Source organism: Plectropomus leopardus, chromosome 6, assembly GCF_026936395.1.
Source record: "Plectropomus leopardus strain MGB_pleo_1.0 chromosome 6, ASM2693639v1, whole genome shotgun sequence".
NCBI classification, from domain to species: domain Eukaryota; kingdom Metazoa; phylum Chordata; class Actinopteri; order Perciformes; family Serranidae; genus Plectropomus; species Plectropomus leopardus.
This window is the reverse complement of record NC_142181.1, coordinates 21,048,209-21,073,848: the sequence shown is the minus strand read 5'-3', so window position 1 is coordinate 21,073,848 and position 25,640 is coordinate 21,048,209. Positions and strand designations below refer to the sequence as shown.

General features: G+C 40.2%; 1 protein-coding gene and 1 long non-coding RNA gene across 2 annotated transcripts in view; one reads left to right on the top strand and one right to left on the bottom strand.

The window, feature by feature from the left end:
* The window catches only part of map3k10 (mitogen-activated protein kinase kinase kinase 10), a 41,974-nt gene that overhangs the window by 5,044 nt on the left and 11,290 nt on the right, over positions 1 to 25,640 (bottom strand). The window contains exons 2-9 of the mRNA XM_042486758.2: positions 11,504 to 11,684; positions 11,118 to 11,266; positions 5,978 to 6,153; positions 4,685 to 4,931; positions 4,249 to 4,371; positions 4,018 to 4,156; positions 1,987 to 2,099; positions 1,117 to 1,415 (exon numbers count right to left, since the gene is read on the bottom strand). Coding sequence (XP_042342692.2) covers positions 1,117 to 1,415; positions 1,987 to 2,099; positions 4,018 to 4,156; positions 4,249 to 4,371; positions 4,685 to 4,931; positions 5,978 to 6,153; positions 11,118 to 11,266; positions 11,504 to 11,684 — 1,427 coding nt within the window. The remainder of the gene's footprint in view (positions 1 to 1,116; positions 1,416 to 1,986; positions 2,100 to 4,017; positions 4,157 to 4,248; positions 4,372 to 4,684; positions 4,932 to 5,977; positions 6,154 to 11,117; positions 11,267 to 11,503; positions 11,685 to 25,640) is intronic.
* The window catches only part of LOC148189362 (uncharacterized), a 33,038-nt gene continuing 8,702 nt past the window's right edge, over positions 1,305 to 25,640 (top strand). Inside the window, exons 1-4 of the long non-coding RNA XR_015776817.1 lie at positions 1,305 to 1,440; positions 4,235 to 4,377; positions 5,969 to 6,192; positions 24,396 to 24,481. This is a non-coding gene — a long non-coding RNA (uncharacterized LOC148189362). The remainder of the gene's footprint in view (positions 1,441 to 4,234; positions 4,378 to 5,968; positions 6,193 to 24,395; positions 24,482 to 25,640) is intronic.

Below are 25,640 nucleotides of genomic sequence, written 5' to 3'. Positions count from 1 at the left end.
AATGGTAGACTTTATGGTCAGATCAGATTAAAATGGTAATATCTTTTGTCTACAATGCATGTTGTTGTTTAACTTTGAGGTGGGCACAGTTTAAACTTAAATGGAAATTTGAGGTATTTTTCACCTGTCTGGCCCCAGCAGCACAATGTATGTCAGGGCAGGCCTCCTAAAGCTTTTCAAATAATCTTTTACATAAATCAAATATTTCTCTCTTTGTGCTCTGGTGTTGGGTTTAGGCGCAAGAATCTTTCATTGTATTTGATTTGCTTAATACAGAAATATGTTACTGACTCAAATTACTCTGAATGATGATTAGTGCTGGACATTATCAACACAACAACAAAGTATCTGATTTGTTGATTTGACTGCTGCCACAAAAAAAAAATTCCCTGGCTATATTCAATGGAATTTCTTTTCTCTGTGTAATTAGATTAGATTACATCAGATGAGAAAGCTTTATTACTTTTTATCTGAAATATTAACCCTGCCGGCCACCAGTGTCATCACATGATGATATTTGGTTAAATTTAGGTTGTAAGGACTGGTGACCAATGTCCAGACAATGTCAAACGTCAATTTGATGTAGAATAATAGATGAATAGATGGTGTTTTTTTGTTGGGTTTTTTTTGTCTAAACTGTGTTGTTAAGTTGCCAAAATCAGACGTGTTCCAAATTTTCATCTTAACATACAATTATGACATTTAGTCGTAATATATGGAGAACAAAAAAAAAAGCGTCTGCAAAACATGAAATTATTAACGTCCACACAACCTGAAATTCTGACATCATTAGAAAATTAAAGTATTGTTATTAATATTGTTATATTATTATAATATACTCTTTTTTTCTAACCAGAATTTAACATCTGTCCAACATAAGAATCTAACGTCATACTGATGTCTGGCACTAGTAATTATAAGAATGAATGGAACAAAGCGATACACTTTCAATATCTGGCTCAATCTGTTACAGGAAAAGCTCAGTCATTTTCCCTCAATGTTATATTTTGTCAAAAGCAGTGTTGACCTGTTAGTAAAGGCCTAATTATTTCCTCTGTTGTGGTTTACTAAAAGAAAGCTGTTTCACATTTTTCTCTGTTCTTTCTGTTTTCTCACCTGTAGTTTTCCCAGCTGCAGCAGGTCTTGTCCGAGGGCAACAGACGCGAGCAGAGAGGCACAACCCAAAAGCAACATATCGCTCTTCTTCCTCTGGCCGCAGCGACGCAGCGAGTCCTGGTAGCTAACCCCCGTCCCCAGCCCAACAGGCACCTGACAGGAACTGGTGTTAACAACAATAGGCAACGTGTTTTGCCCCAGGCTGCTCCACAGGGACCCCGAGTCCTCCACAGCTCCGTTACTGCTGGTCTCTGAGGGCAGCAGGGACCCCGGTGACTCCTCAAACTCACAGCACTCCTCTGTTTCAGAGAGAGAGAGCAGTTAGTAAGTACTGAGCTGATTAATTCTTCTTTCCTAACTTCCAATGAAAAGTAAAGACAGCGACACTTACAAGGTGCTTGTCAAGCGGCTGCAGTGTTATGCAAATGCAGAGTAATGTAGGCTATTAAATAAGGGTCGACAGATTATTGGCCTGGGCGATTATTGGAGCTGATATTTTGCATTTTGCCTATTATCTGTTTTAGCATAAAAAAAAAAGATATTTTCAGATTTGATAAAACATTTGCTAAAGACATTTAAACAAAATTTTGTGTTGGAGTTTGTTATGTTGTTATGTTCCAAAAAATCAGCTCCAAATATCGGTTATCGGTCTCATTAACCACTAAAAATTGGTATCTGTAGCTGCCCTGAAAAATCAATATCGGGTGACTTCTAGTTCAACATGTATTGAAAGTGAAAGTACTGAAATGGACAGTGGATGATAAAAATATAATGCATGTCTTAAATGTCAAATGATCACAAAATTGAACAGACAGACCCAAACATATGAAAACAATTCAAGTTTGTATTTTTTTAACTTTTTTCACTCACCCATCTCATTGAGGCTGGAGAAGCCCGCGGTCATGGGTGCATGTTTGGGGGACTTGCCCAGATTTGGTGCACTGGACGACCAAACTTTGCATCCCTCACCGAGCGACTTCAGTCTGCAAACAGATAGCAAGACGTCAACACACCACCAATCACAACTGACCTTTAAAAGAAAAAACAAACTGCCACAATGTTGTTTGGAAAGAAATAAGAATCAGAAAGGTTGTCGGGTGAGAACAAATATCAAACACAACACAGATTTCTTTCAACCACATCTCCAGAAATGCTTCTGGCCGCTCCACACGCTGTGATGACATATTGATTTATAGGTTCTGTTTCTCCGTGGTACAAGAAATAGTCTGCAGAAAAATACTAGAACAGGCAGTTTCTTCTTGCCTGTGACATATGTAACATAAAATGAGCCTCATGAGTCTCATCATCACGATCCTCGTGATCCAGTTTTTGTCACTGCAGTTTCATCAAGTACGTTACGTTTCGCTTCCTATAAGAAAACACTGCCCTGCTGTTCTACTCACAAAGACTTTCTGACTTTCTGCTGCATTTATCTGCCAATATCTTTGTAGATTTGGGAGGACAGTTTGTCTACTAGGGCTGAATAACAGTACTTGATACCTTTAAAGTATTGACAGAAACAACCCAGAACCAAGCAGTTTCAGACTTCCCCACACAATACCTGCATTTGATCCTTTTTGTACCCAGATTTAGGAAAAAAATGATTTTGCTCACAGCAAACTCACTGATCTTTGTGGTGAAGTTGATGGATATACTACACACCTGCGGCTTCTGGTGGCATTATACGTAACTGAATCCTTCAATACACGTGATGAGCATCAAATGAAGTTGAAAAAAATATTAAATGAAGTACTCTTTTTGGGTTCTCAGAGTTTTGATGACCAGATATGATTGAGGGCCGCACAGTAAAAATGCACGCATCTCAGTTCCACATTTAACTGCAGCTCTCAACCAAAATGACTAACTTTAGCGAACAGCTGTAACATTGATGACTTCACATTACTCCAGTGACACTTGCGAGGTGTCTCTAGTTGTCATTCCTGAACTGACAGATGCCTGTCAAGCGGGTGCAAATGCCCAGTAATGTAGCTTATTAAATGTATTGAAAGTGAAAGCACTGAAATGGACAGTAGATGATTAAAATATAATGAATGCTTTAATGTCAAATGTTTTTTAGGGCCTCCATTGGCCAGCAGGCAACACTTACAGGCACTGTGATTTTTTGTGATACGAAGGCCTCTTTGCTTCAAAGCTAACCTGCTGCAAATTATGTGATCGCAAAATTGAACACAGACTCAAACATATGAAAGAACTTTAAGTTTGTATTTTTTTAGCTTTGAGTGTGTTAATGCTGCTATTGTGTTTGTGTCCTAATGTCCTAATGCAGTTCATGTTAGTTAGAATGGGTCAAGTGCCAAAAACATATTTTTAATAATGTGTAATATTTCTGAAACTTTTCCCAAAATAATCAGTTTGTTTTCACGCTAGCAGGTAAAAATTTAAAACCACTGAAGAGTGTTATTTGGTGGGTTTCCATTAACCCTCAAATTGCGCAAATTGAAACTACAAATATAAATACGCATAATGGAAACATGTCAATATAGAAAAACTCCTATATATTACAGTAAATGTTATGCTTGCATGAGGTTTTATTTCTGGTGATTTGAAAAAGCCAAATTTTGTAAAATTGCAATGGAATCACTTTTTTTGCTTTTATAGGTCACACGATGCTATGGCAATGCACTGCTGTGCACGTGTCCATTCTCATACCAGCTCGTCACATGGTGTCGCTCTGCCAGTGACCTTCTGTGTCGTTTTATCTTGGAATGTTATCGTGAGAGAAGTCGCCTAAGATCGCTTAATGGAGACTTGCAATTGTGTTTTATTGACATTTCGAAAATATGTTTAGGTTTTGCACAAATCTGTAATGGAAACCCGCCTATTGTCAGTTAAAACTGATTTTACATGCATCACTAGAATGTAAACAAACTGTGCGCATACTTCTCCTCCCCGCCGACCCTCTCCTTCTGGAGGGTGGAGCTTGGACCCCAGGTGCGTCCTTTCTTCTTGCTGGTGGACAGGTCTTCCTTCTTACACACAGCGCTGCGGCCCCACGTCTTACTGCCGTCACTCGGTGTCACTGAGGGACATTAAGATAACCTGTATTACACTTCTACCTCATTCACTTCTCTCACACAGGATGCTTTCTGACTTTCAGGCGTCTGCACTCACATCTTATGGCTCTGAGGCGGGGTATGACCCCTGGGCTGGCAGGCGGCGTTGTGCTCTCACTCCCCTGATTCTTCCTCTTGTCTACACTGGGAGACGCCTGGACTGTGATCTTGTGCTCAAAGCCTGCAGGTGAGAACAGAGTTGGTTTTTACATGAACGTATTTATTTTGCCAGACATTAAATAACTTTGGGAACACAGTGGTGCAGACTGGAGCTTCATCATTACTGTTTTGACCACACGTGCCTTCAAAACGAGCAAAATGCTGACAAACCGAGTTAAAATTGTGTTTTTCCTCACTTCATAATAAGGAGACTGAAGTGACTTTGCAGTGTATTGCTGTAGATGAACGTATAACTGTCTACATCCTAAATTACATGAAACTGGGAGCTCTGACTCCTCAGATTAAAATAAAGTGCAGCTCCCTCAGCGACCCACCAGAGGGCAGACTGATGCAGTTGCTGTCTCGGCCGAGTTTCAATAATCGGCTCTTCTTGAAGTGTCCTTTTCTCTTCTTCACACTCGGTTTCTCCTGGTACATCTGGTGGATGATGATGTTCAGCTCTCTTTCCACGATGTCGATCTCCCTCTCCGCCAGCTCCTGCTCTCTCCTCCTCAGCTGCTCCTCCTGCTCCCTCTGCTCCTCAGCTGCTCGAGCCAACGCCTCCTCCCAGGACCTCAGCTCCTGCAGGGAGGGGAGAGGAGGAGGGAGCAGGAGAGGAGAAGAGGAGAGTGAGGGGAATGAGGAAAAAGCAGAGGATAAAGGGAGGAGAAGAGAGAAAGGATGAGGAAAGAAGAAAAGAGGATATAGAGAGGAAGAATGAGAAAGAAGAAAGAAAGGAGGAGAGGAGAAGATGAGGATGAGGATAGGTGACAGTAATAGTGGGGAAGCAGACAGGAAGGAGAGGATAAAGGGAGGAGATGAAGAGAAAGGAGGAGAGGAGACAATGAGGGGAGGAACAACAGAGGAGAGAAAAGGAGCAACAGAAGATGAATGAGGAGTAGTGGAGAAGATGAAGATAAGGAGAGTTGATTGAGAGGGAGTGGAAAAGAGGAAGAGGTGAGGAATAAGGAGCAAATAAAGGAAGGAGGGGAGGAAAGAAAAGTGAGGACAAGAGGGGAGGAGACAATGAGGGGAGGAAGAAGAAAAGGATGCAGAAGATAAGAGGAAAAAGGAATGAGAAGAGGAGAAAGGACAGGATGAGAGGAACAAGAGAGGAGGATTAGAGGAGAGGAAAAGAGAAAGAGGTGAAGAGAAGATGAGAGCAAGAATGAGCAGAGGAGAAAAGAGGATGAGGAGGAGAGGAGCAACAATGGAGAAGAGAATGAAGGGGAGAAGAAAGGAAGTTAGAAAAAGTGAAGAAGAGGACAGGGACAGGAAGAATGAGGAGACAAGAAGGAAAAGAATGGAGAAGAAAAAGAGGAGAGAAAGGAGACATTAGCAGAGCAGCACCTCCTCTCACACCTCCTTTGGCGACAGGCTTGTTGCTAAGGTGATTGTTATTTGCAGAAACACCTCAGACAGACGGTGATGTGGTGAGATTCCTCCCACTCTTAATATGAAATATGACTTTCTGCTGAAATCTTTCTTCTTTTACAACAAATTAACTCTGATGAAACACATAAAAGTCCTCAAAGTTCACATATATAATTTCTCTAAAATCTCAGTGTTCACGTAGTAACGAACACACCTCTAAGACGTGACCTGATCTGTGTTTTCAGGTTTCTCACCTTCTCTTTGGCCCTGAGCTCGTCAAACATCTGCTGGATCTCCAGCCTCCAGTCCTCCTGTAACGAGTGAAACGACTCCAGAGGCATCTGAAACATGGCCGACTGCTCGATGGCCAGCAGCCGCCGCAGGATGCTGGTGAAGGACGGCCTGCTGCGGGGGTTCGGGCTCCAGCATTCTGAGGGGACCAGAGGCAAGAGAGGAAGTTATCACCCAGGTTAGTGCCATTTTTATGTGTTTTATAGCTCTAATTACATGTTTTACAGTGGTGATATAAATGATATTCACTCAGCAGATGCATTGCATTCTCTAAACACCAACTTAATAGCCACAGGGCCATAACTGGCCTATATAAAAAAAAAGATTCATACAGAGCTTGTTTCTGCTGATACTTTTGCTTTAAAAATAAAGAGCTTTTTGACAGTGAAAGAAAAAATGTGATTGCATCACTTTTGTTTTTGCTCACATCACAAGGTGAAATAAAAGATCTAAGACTTTTTCTTTGCACACAAAATGTTTATTTCTCTCAATTTTGTTCCCAAATTTGTCAAAATCCATGTTAATGAACACTTCTCCTTTGCCAAATGAAGCCACGATCTTGCAGGTGAAGACTCTGGATTTGGAGGTCCTGAGCTGGTATAGTTACATGTGGTCAGCTGTTGTAAAGGCTGGTTCGATGTACTGCCAAAGTCTCAGAAATATATATATTTAATATTAAATATGTACATCGACAGGGATGGAGCCTTTGGTCTGTACTCTGCGTTCATTTTGTCATATTTGTGCATGTTTTCTAAAAGCTTACACCTGTATAGTGATGATGCTGTTTAATCAGCATCTTGATATGCAAACCTGTCAGATGTATGACTTATTTTGGAAAAGGAGAAGTGCTCACTAACAGATTTTTAACACATTTGCAACCAAAATATGAGAAAATTAAGTCTGTTATAAGCATAGAAATATCAGTAGGGCACTATTTTAACTTGTGAAAAATGGTAGCAAAATAAGTGTGTTTATATGTTCCTTCAGTGCCAAATGTGCGATCCCAAAAGACTAAATTCATCAAAAATCAATAGCACTCAGCCTCAAGCTCATGTGTTCCTACTACAAACATAAACCTTTAAAAACAGGTCTCCACCATAAAGTGCAACAGCCCAGGACAACTGACGGGACATTGATTGTTATTCATCATGTGTACATTGGGTGTTGCTGTGCTGGTATCTTGGGCTCAGGAATACGGGTGGGGAGGTCACTGGGGTCAGGTGTTTGACCTGGAAGGGCAAAGGGTTTTTGACTACTGTGGTGTCAACAATTTGTTTGTCACGCTGTAAGTTGTGTGTTTGTTTTTTCATGGAAATTGTAGAAATTGATGTTATTCACCTTTATGTGCGACAAAAACATACAAGATTATTATGTTGCAGCTGATGCCTGCACATCCTTTACTGATGCATTAAACTCTATGACTAAAGGTGGCGTACGGCATCAAACCAAAGCAAGCACAGTGAACAGCCAGTTCACTCCTGGCTTAGATACCTCAGGGGCTCCTAAATATGTTTTAATTATACTTTAAAAAACTCAGTATTTTCCTAAAACAGGTGGACACTGTGGTTGTTATCAAACATGATGAAAACAGGCATACATAAGGCATTTGCTGGGGACTATTTTTAGGAAGGTTAATGCGCCTTTCCCACCAAAAATAGTGCCTACATGCAGGTTTTTCAAACTTGTAAAACCACTAAATACAGATGATTGACTACATTCCCACTGACAGTCAACACACCACTGCAGCATACGAGCCTGCCTTTCTGTCAGCTTTTTTGTGTGGGTTGTTTTGTTCGTGTGTCCATGCAACATCACGGAGAGGCAGAAGAACAGGTAAACAGGTGACAGCAGCAGGAACACATGTCTTTGAAAACTTTTCAGTGGTTCGTTCTTGTTATACATCTCTGACTTATTCAGTCTCTCCTTCAAACTCGATACAGATAAATTTGATTCAATGTTTTAGCACGGCTTGGGAGGAGATGGACAGTAATTAGTGACGGCGAGTCATTGCATCTTGCCGGTTAGGGAGCTGAAATCACCGCGTTCGCATGGGTGCTGTACTTCCATCAATGCTGATCGGAGCCCGACATGATCAACAAATGACCCGCGTCTACTGCAGATTCATTTGACCCGGGTGTGAATGCTGATCATATGCATTCTCACTGAGGCTAAATACACGTTAGAGCATGTGACCACATAGCCTTTTTCTTTGGAATAAAAGCTGTGACAGAGTATTGGGGATCATTTCATCCCAGCAAGTAATTTAAAAAAGAACTCCCAGCCTTTTTCTTTTGCATGTGTGGGTTTTGTTTGTATGACAACACTGTCTTGACAGTAGTGTTATCTAGGTAGCTAACATCACTGCATTAACAGAGTTTTGACTACACAGCCAACAACAAGCGTACAATGTGTACAAGGTGATGAAAGTACAACACTAACCAGCAACATTCAGTGTCTGCCTGCTCTGCTTCCACAAATAGGCTTCTCTGTTTTTGTTAAAGCTAAAGGAGCGGCAGTGACAACTCCAGAGCCTCTCTGAACAATTTTGGCATATTCACCATAATCCATCTCAGCAATCTACCCTTCATAAGTACAGTTTAAAGTGTATGAACAGCACATCATGCAGTCATTATTACAGTTAATACAATCTGAAGATGATTGAACCATGAATTTTGGTCTATATATATAATATATAAATATATTTTAACATTTCTGGTAGTAAAGACGGCAACAACAGTAATGTAAGAGAGCAAGATGGCACAACATATGGCACCCATCATGAGCCAAACCCTGACTGACAGTGTTGCAGAAACATGGTGCTCACCTGCAGTGATCAGTGCCACCTCTCCAACACTTAACCACAGCCATAACCATCTACTAAAAGACACTATTCATGCATTGGAAGTCAAATGCAAATGAAGAGCTGTTTCACAGGCTAAAAATGTAGTTTACTGCAGGTAACATTTTTTTATTAGATAAAATAAATTAGCATAAAGAGTATAAAAGTTGGAGGAAGAGGAGATGAAAGCGAGATGATGAGGGGAGTAAACAGGAGCAGCAAAGGATGACAAAGGAGAGATTAAGGGATGAACACGGATAAGATAAAGTGGAGTGAGAGGGGAAATGAGGAGGAAAAGAGCTTTAGGAGCAGAGTGGGAGGGAAGCGGAGGGAGGTGACTGAAGTTGGCTGACAGTTTGAGAAAAAGCTAAAATCCAGCCTGCAGCTTACCCATCTGCATTTTTCTTTAAAGTAGCTTGAGAATCAGCACATTAAGGCAGTTTGGATATAATGCAGGTGTGTGTTGAACTGTGAAACAAGAGCTGGTTAATACTCTACCACTGTTAACAGACTTGCTGCCTGGATTATTTGCAAGGTGAAAAGGAGAAATTTGACTCAGGGGAGCTCTGCACAAGGATATATAAAAAGCAACTTAATGAAACACTCGCTTTCTATCTCTTTTAACTCTTAGCGTTCATCTCAGCCCCCAGATGTAGAATAAAAACAACTGTAGCCTCCAAAATTCAAGTAAGGTTAAACCATTTTAGAGTGAGAGGATCTGAACACCCAAGGGGCCTTTTTTCAAAGTGAGTTTCTGTATCATCAGTGACATGTTGAGGCCATATTTGATGTACAGTACGATGCCAAAAGAGAAAACACAAGGGCACTTAATGCTCCTGAAAGTTTACTTGTCATCTATGAATGAAGGGGACAAGTGAGACTAGAAGGAAGAAGTCGCACCAATGAAAAAACAAACATCTGTCAAACTGTTTTTCTCAACTTAAAACTTGTAAATCACTTTCTCCACAAGGACAGAAGTATCGACTTGGTATTTGTGGATTCTAAGGGGACTTAATTTCCTGTCAAACTGTTGCTCAGGAGGTAGAGCGGGTTGTCCACTAATCTGAATGTCCTTCAATCTGCATGTCTTTAGGCAAGACACTGAACCCCACGTTGCTCCTGATGGTTGTGCTGTCAGTGTGTGAGCCTGTGTGTCAGTTAAGGCCCAGACACACCAGAGTGACTTCAAACAACTAGTGGAGACAAAGGCCGACTGTTGCATTTGCTCATGTCGCCTGTGTCAACTGCTATCTAGTGCATATGTTCTGCGCCTGCATGAGAGGAAATGACTCTCCATAGCAGCAGCATCGGTACTCTGATTTTTCATTTAAAAGGAAACTGGCACCATTTCTGCTCAAGAGATAAATGGCTAAAAAATAGCATAACCTTTATAAAACACGTCTGTTTGGATCTTATGCTGTCTTGACTTTAGTTGTTTGCTTTCTTTGTTTTCATTCCCTCATCGTGCGCTGAGCTGAACTGACAATCAGATTGATATCATTCACTGACAGACTCCTGTGTCTCTGACACAGATTCAACAGACCAGCGGTGCAGCTGAGAAGCACTGCAAAAACTTAGGGTGCTCACCAACAGCCCGACACTGACCAATGGCCGACCTTCAGCTTGGTGTGTCAGGAGTCTTAAAATGAGTAGCATGTGACACCTTGTATAGTAGCCTTTGTCACCAATGTGTGAATGTGTGTGAATGTGAGGAGTAGTGTAAAAGCACTCTGATAAATGGACTTACATTTGTACCTTTTTAGTCTTACAACCACTCAATGTTCTTTTCTACTTTTGGGACAACCTGATGTCGGCTTGTGATTTCTGTGTATGGTCATCTGCTCCAGGCACGCTAATACAAGTGGTCACATTATGTAGCTCACACTGCTACAATTAACTATATGCTCAATGTTAGGAAAACATGCAATCTTTGCTGTTGATGTTGATAATGTCTCCCTGATTTTGGTTGTCTGGTTGTGTTTACAGCTTTTATTTATAATTATTCACGGTAGAAAGTGCAGTCATGTTCCGTTACAGTCACTCCCTGGCTGCAGTGACAGTTCAGAGAGACAGAGGTGTAGAAGACCCGGAAACGCTGACCAATCAGAGCCAGACTGGGCTTTTCAGAGGGGGGCTTAAAGAGCAAGGTGCTAAAACAGAGCTTTTTAGACATAGGGTGAATACAGGAGTTCCAGCAGGGACAATATGAGGAACATGAAAGTGTTTTTTGAACATTTAAACATCCAGGTGGTCGGGCTGCTTACCTGCCAACAGCAGAGCAAAAGGTTCAGGACATGTTGAAGGAATGGGGAGTGTCAGCTTGTTCATGGCAACACCGTAAGCGACCGCCAGCGCATCTATCTCCCGGTAAGGAACCTCGCCAGTGAGCAGCTCCCACAGTAACACACCGAAACTGTGATGAAAAAAACAAGGAAAACATTGATTTTATTTATGTTTGAATGTTATACCTGATGTCAATAATGATCCTCGAAGAGGACGATAATGACCACAGTTCATTTAATAACTGAAGCATCTGAGGAAACTTTCCCCGCTGATGATGAAGGTCACGAGATGTGTCTCCCTTACGAGTCTGCCTGAGGACATTATAAATTGGGGGGAGTAAGTTGAAACTGAGAGAGGAGTGCAGTACCTCCACACGTCGCTGCTCTTTGAGAAGAGGGAGAGCTTGATGACCTCTGGGGCCATCCAGGCGTACGTCCCTGCTGCACTCATCTTGGTGGTCTGGTGCCACTCTCTGGCCAGACCGAAGTCTGTGATCTTCAGGGTCCGCCCGCCTAAGTCGTCCCGCTCCACTGGTTCCAGGATCAGTACTGAGGAGGAGGAGGAGGAGGGAGGAAAAGAGCAGAGAGGAAGAACAGTTTATGTTAAAAGATGACGGCGCTGTACACACAGAACTAATCAGACAGCAAAATACACAAAAACTGCTTCTGGGACTTTTCGATATGTAAATGCTCCCTGACAAGAGGTCAAACTACACAGACAGCGGAGAGCTCAAAAAGTCAGGAATTATTAGCTTTTTTTAAACTAAAGTACAAAAGATTCCTGGTTTCAGTTTCTTAAATGTGAATATTTGCTGGTTTTCTCTTTATTATAGTACATTGAATATATTTAGGGTTTTGACTGACAGTTAGACAAAAGAGGAAATTTGAAGACCTCAGCTTGGTCTCTGTATTACACTTTTTAGTCACAATTTTTTTGTCATTTTATGAACCAAACAATTAATCAATTTATAGGAAAAAACAGCAGATTGCAGACAATAAAAATAATAGATAAGGCATTAAACAAACATGTATAATGAATAGAACAGAGAAAAAATTACTACATAGTCTTGTTCATTTCAAGGGACACTTTGATGATTTTTACCAGGTCTGTGCCGCAGCACAGGGGGAATGTGTGCAGATGAACTGTGTAAAGCTACAGTTTGTAACTTTTTTTTATTTGAAAAATTAATACTAACTTTTGGTCATATTTTCTGAAACTTTCACTGTATTCCCAGCACTAAATGAGACAGATAATCTGTGAAAAGAGCCATCTGTCATGTCAACTGCTCATGAACTGCAGTCAGAATAAACAGCCCTGATCCAATGTGAATCAAAATTCTGTTAATGCATTGCCTATTTCTCGCAACCCTAACCCTGTGAGCACAAATCTATAGGATGAAACAAAACACATCATTTTGCATAATCAATGGCATGTTTCGCATCATGCTGCAGATTTTCTTCTTATTTTCTGTGTTCAAAACATTTATAGGCATGGTGCTCAGGTGAGGTTGGGACTTTATAAAAAGGTAGCAATCAACTGTCAGATGGCAAGCAGCAAATAATGGACACAGCACCCAAAAAACACAAAAATAGCAAGAGGAGACACCAAGTGGATAAAGCTCGTTTCAAAAGTAATTCTGGGGTTGGGCGAGTTCTGAAAGAGAGAATAAGGAACAACACAGTTGGCCTGGTGGGTGTTTGCAGTTAGCTTACTAAAGTATTGGCTTTTCCATTACAACAAACAAATGTAACATTCCTACAATAGTAGCTTGCAGTTTACCTATGTAAAGTGTAGGGAGGAGGGGCCAAATTTAAATATATGGTGTTTACCAACAATAACGGACAATTCCTGCATAGTTTACCTTAAAGTGGTTTTGATTAATGAGTTTCTGAGAGAAAAAAACGGAGTAGGTGTCATTTCTGGTCCAGTTTGACATATCTTAAACTTGTCACATTCAAAAACAAAATGTAAAAGGTGTGCATGCTCAGTAACACAGTCATGTTTACAGTACAGGTGTGGTCGGACTAGTGTGCTCAGCAGGTTTCTGCCAGAGGGCACAACTATCGTCTCTGGTCCAGTAGTGTGTGATCTGTGGATATTTTCCAGTTGTCAGTCACTTTAATGTCTTCTGTGTTAATGTTAGCTTTAAACCTCATCTCTCTCTTCCATGTACGACTTCCTCCTTCATTTCCGTGTGAGGGCAGGCTATGGAAATATTTGGAGTGTACACAGTTCATAGGCACTGAGGCAGCTGGGGGTTGATCTCTCCCTCTCTCTCTCTGTCTCTCTCACTTATCTACAGGCGTATGCAAAGGGTGGTGGAGAGACTAAGACACACACACACACACACACACACTCACACACTCACACACACACACTCACACACACACACACACACACACACACACACAGCGATCTTTGTTTACACACACGCACTCTTGCACATGCACACACAACCTTTCACGTGATAAAGGTGTGCCTCTCTGTGCTCCGCTCTGTCCACAAGCTCGCTAGGAGACCAGTTTCAGTGATAAAGAATTGATCTCAGGCCACTCCGCACATATTTCCATAGTCAGAAACAAGTATTCGCATCCTTACCGTACCACACAGTAAAAATACTCTTTACTTTATACTTCATAGAAAGTCCCCTTTAAAGTAGTAATATAATGTAAAAATATAATATAGTATACTTGAGATATATATATATACACAGTATATATTTATTTATATATATATATATATATATATATATATATATATATATATATATATATATATATATACACAGTATATATTTATTTATATATATATATATAAACAAAATATATATAAAAACTGGGTAATTAACTAATTTTGTCTAGTGAGTATCTCTGCTTTTGCTGTTAAAATACTTTGTAAACTATTTGAAGTTGCTATATAAATAAAATTATAACTATTATTTGTGGTGTTGACATGGCTACACATCAGTGTAGACTTTAATTGACATTAGACTGCTGATACGTGCTGATACGTTGGTCTCTGCAGCCCCAAAATAGAACTTATAAATGAATAGTTGTAAATAACCTTAAAACCACTATTAAATAAAACACAGTTAAAAACCAAGCAGCATGTTAAAGAATAATACATAGCAGGAGTGATGATGATGCCGTTGTTGTTTGGTTCTGTTTTAAAGTGCAAGGGAGGCATAAAGAGAAGACATCATAGCGGCCCTTTAACGCAATCTCACGACACAAATAGACAATAGAAATATAGTTTAAAAAATCGAATCCCCTCCCCCATGGAAAACAGAGTGGACGCAATGTCAAACTGCAGATGAAAACAGGGTGTAACAAGTTGACAGTTTGCTCTGATATTAGGTCAAGTCCTCTACCAATTGAATCTTGCTTTGTCTCATGTCAACATTTCTAGGAAATTATGACAGCTGTTTTTTTTATTATTTATGGAGAATATGACTGCAGCTTGACTTTCTGTAATGTGCGGTGGTTTAATATATAAAAATATATTATATTTTATAATATGATGATTATGTCTTTGGTATGTTAAATTGACATTTTCAGATGTTCAGCTGTTAGATAAACATAATAGAATAAAAAGAGTATAATTTTCTTTTAATGAAGTTAAGTAGAAACATTAGTATAAAATGGGAAGAAGTACTTCCAGAAATGTCACCCGTCGTCTTTTCTATTCTGTCGCTATCGTCTGTGTGAGGGACAGCTGTCTCCTCGAGGCTAACACTTTTTCTGTCTCTGAAAAACAAAAGATGGAGTCCAGGCACACTCGGAGAGGACGAGAGGACGGGATGTGTTTGCATGCTTTAGATGGGTGTGTCTTCCTCACAGTCTGCCTTCCCTGGTTTATTTTGTGTGTAAAAATGCAAAGAGCATCCATAAAGGAAAAAAGGAGATGATGGCCTGTAGGTGGAGGACGGGATAGAAAGGACAGAGAGGACAGAAAAAGAGGAAACTGAATGGAGGTCTGATTTAGCAGCGTTTCCACCTGCTTTAGCTCTCCTCATTTATTCTTAACATCATCGTGTTGCTTTCACACCTCGAGAATGCCACAACGCAGCTTCTTGGCACCACCTGCACATGTTCATTCATTCATCCCACCACAGGTTTTCACTCCCAGTAGCATTTCATACACACGTCAGAGATCAACATGTTTGTATTCAGCTGGCAGCACAGAAGACAGAAGTGCAGTGATACACAAATAACACCAGCGAGGCCGTCGGAGGCATCGCAGCATGTTTTATTACAATGAGGGAGGAAAAAAAAAGACCTCAAGGATAGTGTGGCTTTTACACAAAGCAGTGCTGCTGGAAATGTTATCCCAAAATAGAGTGCAGCATACAAATGAGAAGAACTCAGGAAATACAACTGACTCCCTGGTTACTGCAAAGTCTTTCATAGCAACAAGCATTATGGAAATTATCACAGGCCTGGATGTGTCACTGAATAATCACACCATAGCATGAAAAATAAAGAATAAATGCTTCTACATGGCTCTGTAATGCCACGATCAAATGTTGAACGTTAATGTTTCAGTCAACATTTAAACACACAGTAGACAACCCGTTTAGTGTTTGTCCTCCAGTGACACCTTTCTGCACACAGCCAACTTTAATCAGACTTTATCTTACCAATCACCTGTTGTAACCTACCGTACAAAGAGCTGCTAAACAAATGTAGTCTAGCAGCCCTGTGAGGCTGCAAAGAAAAAAAATCAGCAAGATGGATAAGGAATTCGGTCCAAACTTTGTTTTTGATCTTAAGCCTGAGCAGTGAAGTAAAAGTAAACTTGCAGTAGTAATAATGCTCGTGTTTAACAGTCATTATTTTTACCATGTGTACCATTTTAATTAAGCAATCTAGCATGATAAGGTTTGCTAATTAACACTTAAGTACAGCTGAGGCTGAAAGTCAGAAGTTATTTGATCTTTAACCAGAGTAAATGTCAAATTTATGTCGCCACAATTACTTCCAGTTAGACTGGAAGTTATAATTTTAGAAGTTTTTTGAAAATTTTTAAATAATGTTGGCGTAATTAATATTACAAATACAAATTAAGCTTTTGGTAGCCTACTAGTGGAATGAAAAAGCGACTTGATTTAGTTCTTTGCAAAAATTAAAATCAATTTGCTTTTCATTCCATTACATTAAAAATACAACCAAATTCTCACAGTAATGTGCCATTTTTTCAAACTACAGTTAAACACTGTAAATCTTATTTTTTTGGGCCAAAAAACAACCCTTTACATAAACAAAAGACTGCTCTTTCATAGCATGCATTATTTTTTATTTTACAAGTAGTTGGCCAAACAGAATGACAGAAGCCACATGCAGCCATCATTAATTATCTTGTGACCCACAGGTCAGCTGCCATATAACGCTAAACCTCACATTCTGCTGTAGAAAACTGTAATAAATTTAGCATTAATATACTGTTGAAGTTCATTACGGTAGTGGCACTGTAAAATAATGGTAGGATGCTGGCAGCTATAGCTGTCAGTAGTTTGCTGCAATTTTCTTGGAAATTTTGTTACAGTGACACAAATTGAAAACATTAGCTTATTAGATCAAATAAATCATGACAAAGTTTATCATTGGGGACATTAAATTGCATGATGTCATAACAGATATTATCGCAATACTCTGTATATCGCAACATTTTTTGAATCACAATAATATTGTATCATGACTTCAGTATTGTGATAATATCGTATCGTTGTGCCTCTGGTGATCCAAACCCCTCGTCTATCATCAAGTGTAGACTTGGAGGAGGCCTGCGTGGTTAAGGGCACATAGTTTGAAACTTTACGGCATGTTGCAGTTCTTTCAAAGCTAAGCATTATTGATCAGTTGTGAAAAATATTGATTATCTCTCAAAAACACCTGCTGACTGTCACACTGTCAGCCATCAGAGAGGGCAGCAGTTTCCTGCACCATGTGATAAAATGTTGATTTAACCTTTAAACCGCTGTCACTCTTTTCTCCAACCTTGTACCCTGACCCTGGCTAAGTGTTGAGAAATGGCTCTGAGTCACTGTTCAAACACAGATGTGGGAGTAACGAGCAAGGCTTTAACCGGACTAATGATCTCCACACTGGTTAGTCAGGGCAGTGAGCACAGGTGACACATTAGCCCACTCAGATATTTCACAACTGAGGAATGCAATAAAATGTCCTCTAAGTGATGGTATTTCTGTCACAGCCACATACACTGATGTTTGTAACACCATAAACCAACATCTTTGGCAATCTGGAAAGTCCCCACAGAAGAGAACCAGGGTAATGAGGGTATGCAGCTTGGACACACAACAGATCCCACTACAAACCCACAGGGTTGAGATAAAGAAAAAAAATCCTTAGTTTTATGTCTGCATTGTGACTTTGTGAAGAATCTCTTTTCTTTGGCTTTCTCTTGTCTAAACCACCATATTTCTTCACTTATAGTGACTTCTTAGTGCAAAAAAAGCTCAAGTTCAGGTATATGTTAGGAAGATTTCTCTGGGGCTCTTACTATCCTAGTTTGTATTTAGTGAGACGATCCTGCTGTTGTGCTGTCACAAGTTAATACACCTTTTCTTATCATTTCTTATTTCTTATCAAGAAAACTAAAGTAGGTGCAAATGTTAAAATTGAACTTTCTCATTTTGGCAGAATTACAAATCAAATGTTACCATCACATTTAAAGACAAATGCATTCTGTGTCTCTGTGCTTTATCTTGATTTCCCAACGTAAGTTGTAAGAAACAAAAGCTTACAATAGAAACTCAGTGAACATATAAACTTCACAAATGCAAATCTTCAGTCTAAACAGTGAAGGACACACAAAGCTCGACTGGTTAACTGTTATTGTTTCGTGTTATTTTGGCTCAGTTCAGTCTGCTGTGTCATTAACTTGTTGTTATGGTAACAAGGGCAGAGGTCACAGACCGATACTGTGATGCTGGGAAAGAGGAGAAGAAAGCCCTCACGCCCCTATGAGGATGCTTTGTTTTCTTTTTCTTTTCTCCCCCTTAATTTTCTATTTAAAGGAGCACTCCGCTGATTTTACATGTCACGGTCAGAAGCACAATTCATCCTGAGAAAGCAGCTGTATATGGTTTTCTTTGGCTTTGCATCTTAGACTGGGTTTTGGGACAGCACCTTTTTTTTAAAGAAACAACTGCATCACATACTGCTGGATGTGAAGTCTGACAGATTTGTCGGTTCATAAGGAAGAGAGAGTCTAACAGCTCTTCGACGCATACAGCGAGGAGTACACTCTGGCAGATGGAGCACGAAAAAAGTGTCCAGATAAACTCCATGTGACAACATTCAGGGAGCCTATCGAGCCCTGAGCGAGCCAAAGCAACGGCTTGCTGTTTCTCTATAAACAGGTTGGAAGTGCGCAAAGTTTCACCAAAATAGAGCCAGGGAGAGCGTTTTTTCCAACAAGCAGCACATCGCTTGCATGTTTGCTGATGCACAATGCAAGTTAGGACATCTTCATTGGGAAACAATTAAAACAATCTGATGTTTGTTCCCTTTGTATTTATTATGCATCAACATAAATTATTTTTAGTTATTCTCAGACAAGGATTTTTAAAATTTCATGACTCAGACTCGCTCTATCTAATGTCAGTTAGCAGCAGTCCAGCACTACAGCTGATAGGACAAATTGACCGCGCCTTACAGGCTCACAGATACACTAGCAAGATGACAAAATTAATCAGCATCTGAAATAGTCTCAAAATTTGCCAAGATGACCCCCAAAGGTCAAGAGCCAAATATACCAAAGGAAATTTGTATTTCACAAATAAACAAAGATCCCACTTGAAAACTGTAGGTAACAGCTTAGCCATGTTGCAAAGTATATACTGTATATATATATATATATATATATATATATATATATATATATATATTTTATTTTTTATTTATTTATTTTTTTTTAAAGATTTTTTGGGTGCTTTTAAGCGTGAAAGGGGGAGAGACAGAGAGGGGGCGACATGCAGCAAAGGGTCGAGGCCAGAATTGAACCCGCGGCCGCTGCTGCGAGGATACAACCTCTGTATATGGGGTGCTGCTCAGGACAGAATGCATCCACGATGTGTAATGATGCGTTATGGAAATCATAGTATTCAGAGGTGTGAAAAAATATCGATATGATATTCTGTTTTGTGAAACTGTATCGATTTTCAGAAACGCTGTTGATTTCATTTATTGTCATGCAAAGATTTGTTGCAGTAGTTTATATTGTGTTGTGTTTAAACCCACAAACCCCTCTTTCCGTCACGGTTGTAATCTATCAGCCGTTTGTTTATTTTCATTTTTTTTTAAGTCACATTGAGATAAAAAAATCTCTTTTAAAAGAGACATTTATTTTGTAAGCCTATATGCCTACAAAATAAATTGGACTCCACTCAAACACGACAACATCGCCTATTGATAAAGTAAATACAATGAACACAGGCCTATGAAACAGGCAGAGTCATAAAAGGTAAACCACTACCTTTGACAATCAACCTTTAAATTAAATGTAAATCATCACAATATATTGTCTGGTTTACAGTATTGCAATATATAGAATCGTAACCTCTGTATCATGATTCATACCATATCGCAAGAGTATTTGCATTATAGAGCCCTGATAGTAATTCAGTTTTATTTGAGTGGCACTCGAGAAAGAAAAGTCAGGGTAACAATGTCTGAGAATCGCTCACTTTATTTTGACCATTCAACCTTATCAAATCTGCCTCTTTCAACTTAACCAAATTTCAGTTTAATACAGAATAGCTGGAGTGCCCATTTAAATTTCTCTATGGGGATGAGAGCATCTATACAAACAAAACATTTGACAGTTAATGAAATGTAGCCTCCAGTTTTACCAGCTGGTACATCAAATATTTTACGCTCAGTATTTGAGGCATAAACTTCACAGAGAACACTTCACACAGAAAAAACTTTTCTGCAGACATTTCCCTTTTTCTCTTTCCAACCCATCCTTCTTTTCTTTTCCCCTCATCAGTTGCTTTTGCACCCTCCTCCTCTCTAATGCAGAAACAGGTGTAGCCTGCAGGGTGGAACAGCTGTTGTCATGATGCCAAGGCAGCGAATCAGGTCCCAGCAAACTCCCCACTCCCAGCTGATACCTCCCCTCACACCTTCGCACCTTGTCATCCCCCCTGTATGCTCAGAGGTGCTGGTTGTTTAGACACAACCAGCACCAACCTGCTGGTTCCAGCTGTCTGTCAGGGAGGCATATACAGTGACTTGACTGACGTGGCGGCGAGCCGACTGTGCATCAGCACAGATGAGATACAGGCCCGTGGGATGCTGAGCAGCCAGCCCCCCTGCCCTGCAAGCCCAACGTCTCTGTTTCTGCTTAGGCAAAAGATCAAAAGTAACCTCCCCCTCCAACCCTACTGCCTTATGACTGTCTCTTCATCTTCCCCTCTTTCTCCCCCCACCGTCGTCCCCTCTGTCCCTCCCTCCCTGTGCCGGTGCCCACCGCCTGACTGTCTGCTGTTGCAGCTGTCGCCAGCCTGGCTACCATCACAACACACCGGGGAGAAGAAATAGAAGAAGAGGCGCAGAAAAAGCAAAAGAGTGAAGGGAGTCAAAAAAAACACCGAGAGGTGGATTGTGTGTACATAATGTGGGAGGGGGGGTTAGAAGATGAGGAGGCGATGCGGGTGGTGGTTTGAAGATGGTGAATGGGGGAGGGGAGCTGGAGGATGAGAGGAGGAAGGAGGCAAGAAAAGGACACAAATGACAAGAGCTGCAGAAATGAGGGCAAGAGAGGAGAATGAAATATGGGGAAGACGCAGCTAAAGGGGAGGATGAGCCGGCGCAGGAGAGTACGTAGAGGCAAGAAACAGAGAGCGAAGTGGGGGGAGAAAAGGAACGAGCACGGCAAGAAAGAGGGTAATAATGAGTGGATGAAAAGATGCGGGCTGCTGAAGGTAAAGAGAGATGGCTAGAGGGAGAGCTTTTGTCATTTTCCTGGCAGCACATACCAGATGTCTTTGTATTTCAATGGGTCTCTCTACTTTCCTTTGGCTTTCACACATCTCGTCTCTCAAGAGATTTCAAGCACAGGAAGACATAAGACATCTTTCTAAACACACACACGCAAAACTTCAAATTCCTAAAATCTAAGTCTAATTAGTTTGAATTTCTGTGTGAAAAACCCAAACATAAGCACACAACTTAAAACACTTTTAAAGATGTTGTTTCTCCATCAAAAATGATTAATTTTAGTTCTTTTTTTAAAAAAAAAAAAGGCAGTGGAAAGAGCAGAGCATCTCAGCACATAAACACAATTAAATATCCCTTTGAAACCTGAGCAAACTGGCTTCATTTCTTTAATAAGCATGGGAAGAAGGCAATGGGCAACTTAAAATGAAATGATCAAAAAAATAGAAACTATTAAAAAATTACAAGAAAACAGCCGTAAAAAAGCAATAAAAAAGAAAAAGAAAAAAATATAAGAAAATGACCTTAAGAAAGTGCTAAACAAAGAAAGAAAGAAAATCATTTAAAAATATATTTTTGTTCTGTTACATGATTTTAAATATATAATTATAAGGATTATAAATCTATAAATATTTCTGGACATTTTTCCTAGCTTTTGACAGTATCTAATAATTCCCCACCACCTAGGCATTTTCTTGTCCCCTTTTTTTTTTCTCAATTTGCGGGACTTTTTTGACAAGTTGCTAATTACATTTCCCCCCCAGTATTCAAATTAAATCACACCCGTTTTCTCAGGTTTTAATGCTTATGAGAGTGAATGAATGTGGCACAAGAAAAGTGATGTCGATCCAGGTATGAAAAGGTTAACACTAAAAACTGATGATCACCAGAGCAAGATGTGCAGCGAATGACTCCCTCTCTTCCCCGTTGCCCTTTGCTTTGATATGGAGGTTGTAGTGAATATGCTCCCATGTCACTGATACCCCAGTTTGGCTCCACTCGAACCACCACAGGCCATCGGGGCTCTAATCCTGAGCCGCGCAGTGGCACAGTTTCACCCTGCAGCCATTCACTTTGTCTCCACACAAACACAGCTGCCAGATTCGTGTGACCAGGCAGCCTCTCTCTCAGAAGACATTGAGGTATTAAATGAGGTGGCTTTCTCTTGGCTCTTTTTGCTTGGAGTGTGTGTGTGTGTGTGTGTGTGTGTGTGTGTGCGTGCGTGCGTGCGGTATGAAAATGGTAGTACTTACAGTGTGGGAATTTTAGAGAGGTTTGAGATTTTTTGACTCATGACAGATTTGAACTTTTATGGCTACTTTAGTTTGATGAATTGCACAGAGTCAAAGTGCTTTTGTGTGTAGCAGCTGCAAAATATGAGGCTGTATTTTCATTGGCGGATTATGAGACAGTGGGCCCCTGGGCACAGATATGCAAGGGGCCCCACCACCTAGGAGCAAGACACATAGAATTTGGTTTGTGTGTCTTTAAAGTTGTTATGCATCTTTTTGTTGTTCTTTGTCTCTTTGATGTCATGTTGTCATTTTGCGTCTTATTGAGGAAATGTTTGGTCTCTTTGTGTCTTTTTTTGTTAAGTTTGAGTCGCTTAGTGGTTTTGTGTCTCCTTGAATTTTTGTGTCTCTTTTTAGTAAATTTTTGTCTCTTTATGCCTTTATGTTTTTTCTATGCCTCACTAAATTATAAAAATAATAACATTACCACTCAAAAAATACACCTGTTAATTAAGGCACTGACTGCGCTAGTTGATGAGATCAATAACTGAGCAGTGAAGTCTTATTATTTTATGTCATTGTAATTAATTTAACATCCATGACTTATGGATGGACCTGATCAAGTGTCCAACATGACAACATGTCACATCTCTCCACAGCTAATCTAAACATTAATTTAACATGACATTCTAGTATTGACTCTATAGACTACAAACATGCAGAGCACTGTCTGCTGTCTGGCTGAAGTGTCCTCTACTTGACTCCACTATGAAAGTGGGTGAAGGACTTTCGGCTCGGGGGAACACCCAGTGCCTTCTCTGCATGGCCCGGCTCCCCACCCTCCGTGCCAGGCTGTTGGCAAACAACAATGACCCTCTAACAGCAGAGTCAACAGCCACCCAACATACAACAGCCCAGGAGGTGCCAATGTAACGAGTGTGACTGTGGGACATTATTGTGTAAATGTACGGCTTAGTAGTGAGAAACAAAACATCATATTGTGCTCATATTCAGGAGGATTATCACACCAGAAACTTAAGAAATTCAACTGATAGCTGATGTGAAAATACAAATGTATTGTCTCTGTTGCTTTAGCTGAGTGTTTTCCCCTGTGGTTGCACTTCTTTGTCATCTTGACTTTAATTTCAGATGTCCTCTCGTGCCATTGCTTCTCAGATGCTCCAACTGACTGAAGAGCTGAGGTGAATAAGAGATGGCGATGATGAGGAAAGGCGCTGCCTTTGGCGCTTAATGTTGGTGTTTACCGCAATTCTGTTTGCCTGTCTCCTAACTAAGAGTAAAACGAAACACTTCTTGACCCCGTTTTGCAGACGAGGACTCAGAAACAGGCTATAAGATGTTTTAGCCTTCTGTCTGTTTATGCAAATATGCTGCAATTATATACTCCACTGATGTACTGAAGTGTCATGATCCAATATGTGACAAAATCTTAATGAACATTTGAACAGCGATTGCGAGCACTAATCAAACCACACAGTACATATGCTGCACACATCACTGCATTTATGACTAATGCTGTTACTCAGCTGAATTATGCAATTCATAATGTACAACCTCATACAGCAGGAGGGTGTGTGAATGTGTGTCAGTATGCTTGGCAGGTCCACAGAGAGCCTGAGCTGCACTGCAGTAAAAGAGAGCAGCAGGGAGTCTTCATTGCTAATTGGCTTTAAAACAACTTTTTATTGACCAGTGGAGAAAATAATGATGTTGTGTGTGGGCGCATGCATGTGTACTCATTTGTAATCATGCACCCATTGACTGGGTCTCACTGTTTGGTTTAGTTGTGTCACAGCAGCTCTCCCCGTGTCTCACACTCACTGGAACAGACTGAAACTCGGCGGCGTTCCCATCTGACAGCGAGGCCATACAAACATCTGTTAGCAGTGTGGCCGAGTTCAGGTGGTGAAAACAGCTCAAAGTCCTGCTAACAATCCTGATACACCTGATATCATAATTTTCTCTCAACCAGTGTTTTCAGTCAGCTACTACTGAGAAAAAGTCAAATCAATCCTTTCACAATGTGTATTATGTTTTGTTGCAGGATTGCATTCTGGTCTGATGAGGCTACAGTCCAAGGAGAAGTCGGTATCGCTCTGGTTTGATTCCTGCTGTTGCCACAATAACAATGTGAGTCTATAATTAAGTCCTGACACACATCTATACCCACATTTGATGTCTAAGATAGTTGAAAAATTAGCTCAACTGGAGCTGCAGTGGAGAAACTGAATCTCAACATGAAATTAGATGTTCATTTAAATGGATATTGCCAACATAAGAAAGATTCGACAGAAAATCAGCGGCAAACATCGCTGCTAGGTGTTTTGGGGGGAGTGCTTTTGTGTGATTTTTCTGCTTTAAAGGGACAGTAAACCCCCAAATCAAAAATACATACTTTTCCTTTTACCTGTAGTGCTTTTTATTAATCTAGATTTGGTGAGAGTTGCAGAGTGTTCAAGATATCGGATGTAGAGATGTCTGCCTTCTTTTCAGTATAATGGAACTAGATGCATTAGGCTTGTGGTACTCAAAGCACTAAAGGTTACATTTGAACAACTGAACAGTAATGTCTCTTTCCAGAAGTCATGACTCGCTGACTAAAGATAATCCACAGAATGTGTTGTGAGCAGTTTCATGTAGGAACTATTTTCTCTCTACTGAACTGCACCCACAAACTGTATCAGTGCACAGAAGGAAGCATGAATCTACACATGGATGAGAAGCTCGTGCCCATGAAATGTGCGAGATGTAAACATTACTGGCGTCCTCCTCGACTGAGCTTTAACATTAGCTGAGCAATGCTAGCAGTGTCAAACTGTTGTAGAATACTACTGTAAAATGTTATTGTTGCTTCTGTAGCGTGTAGTTCAGTAGAAAGAAAATAGTGAAACTGCTGACATCAAGATCTGTAGATTATCTATAGAGTAATCAGGTCGTGATTTCTGGGGAGAGACATTGCTGTTGAGTTTTTCAAATGTATTTATTAATTTGCTGTTTTGAGCACCACAAGCCAAGTGCCATCTAGTTCTATAATCAGCAACTCACACCAAAACAATCGAGACTGATACATAGAAAGATTAATATGTCTTTTTGATTTGAGGTTAAACTGTTTCTTTAAGCTAGTCTACAGCTCGAAACTAAAGGCTAACATCAGCATGCCAACAATGTTTATCATGTTTACCATCTTAGTTTAGAGGTTTGGCAAGTTAACATTTGCTTACTAAACACAAAGTGCAGCTAAGGTCGATGTTATTAGTTTTGCAGATATTTGGTTGTATAAACAAAAGAA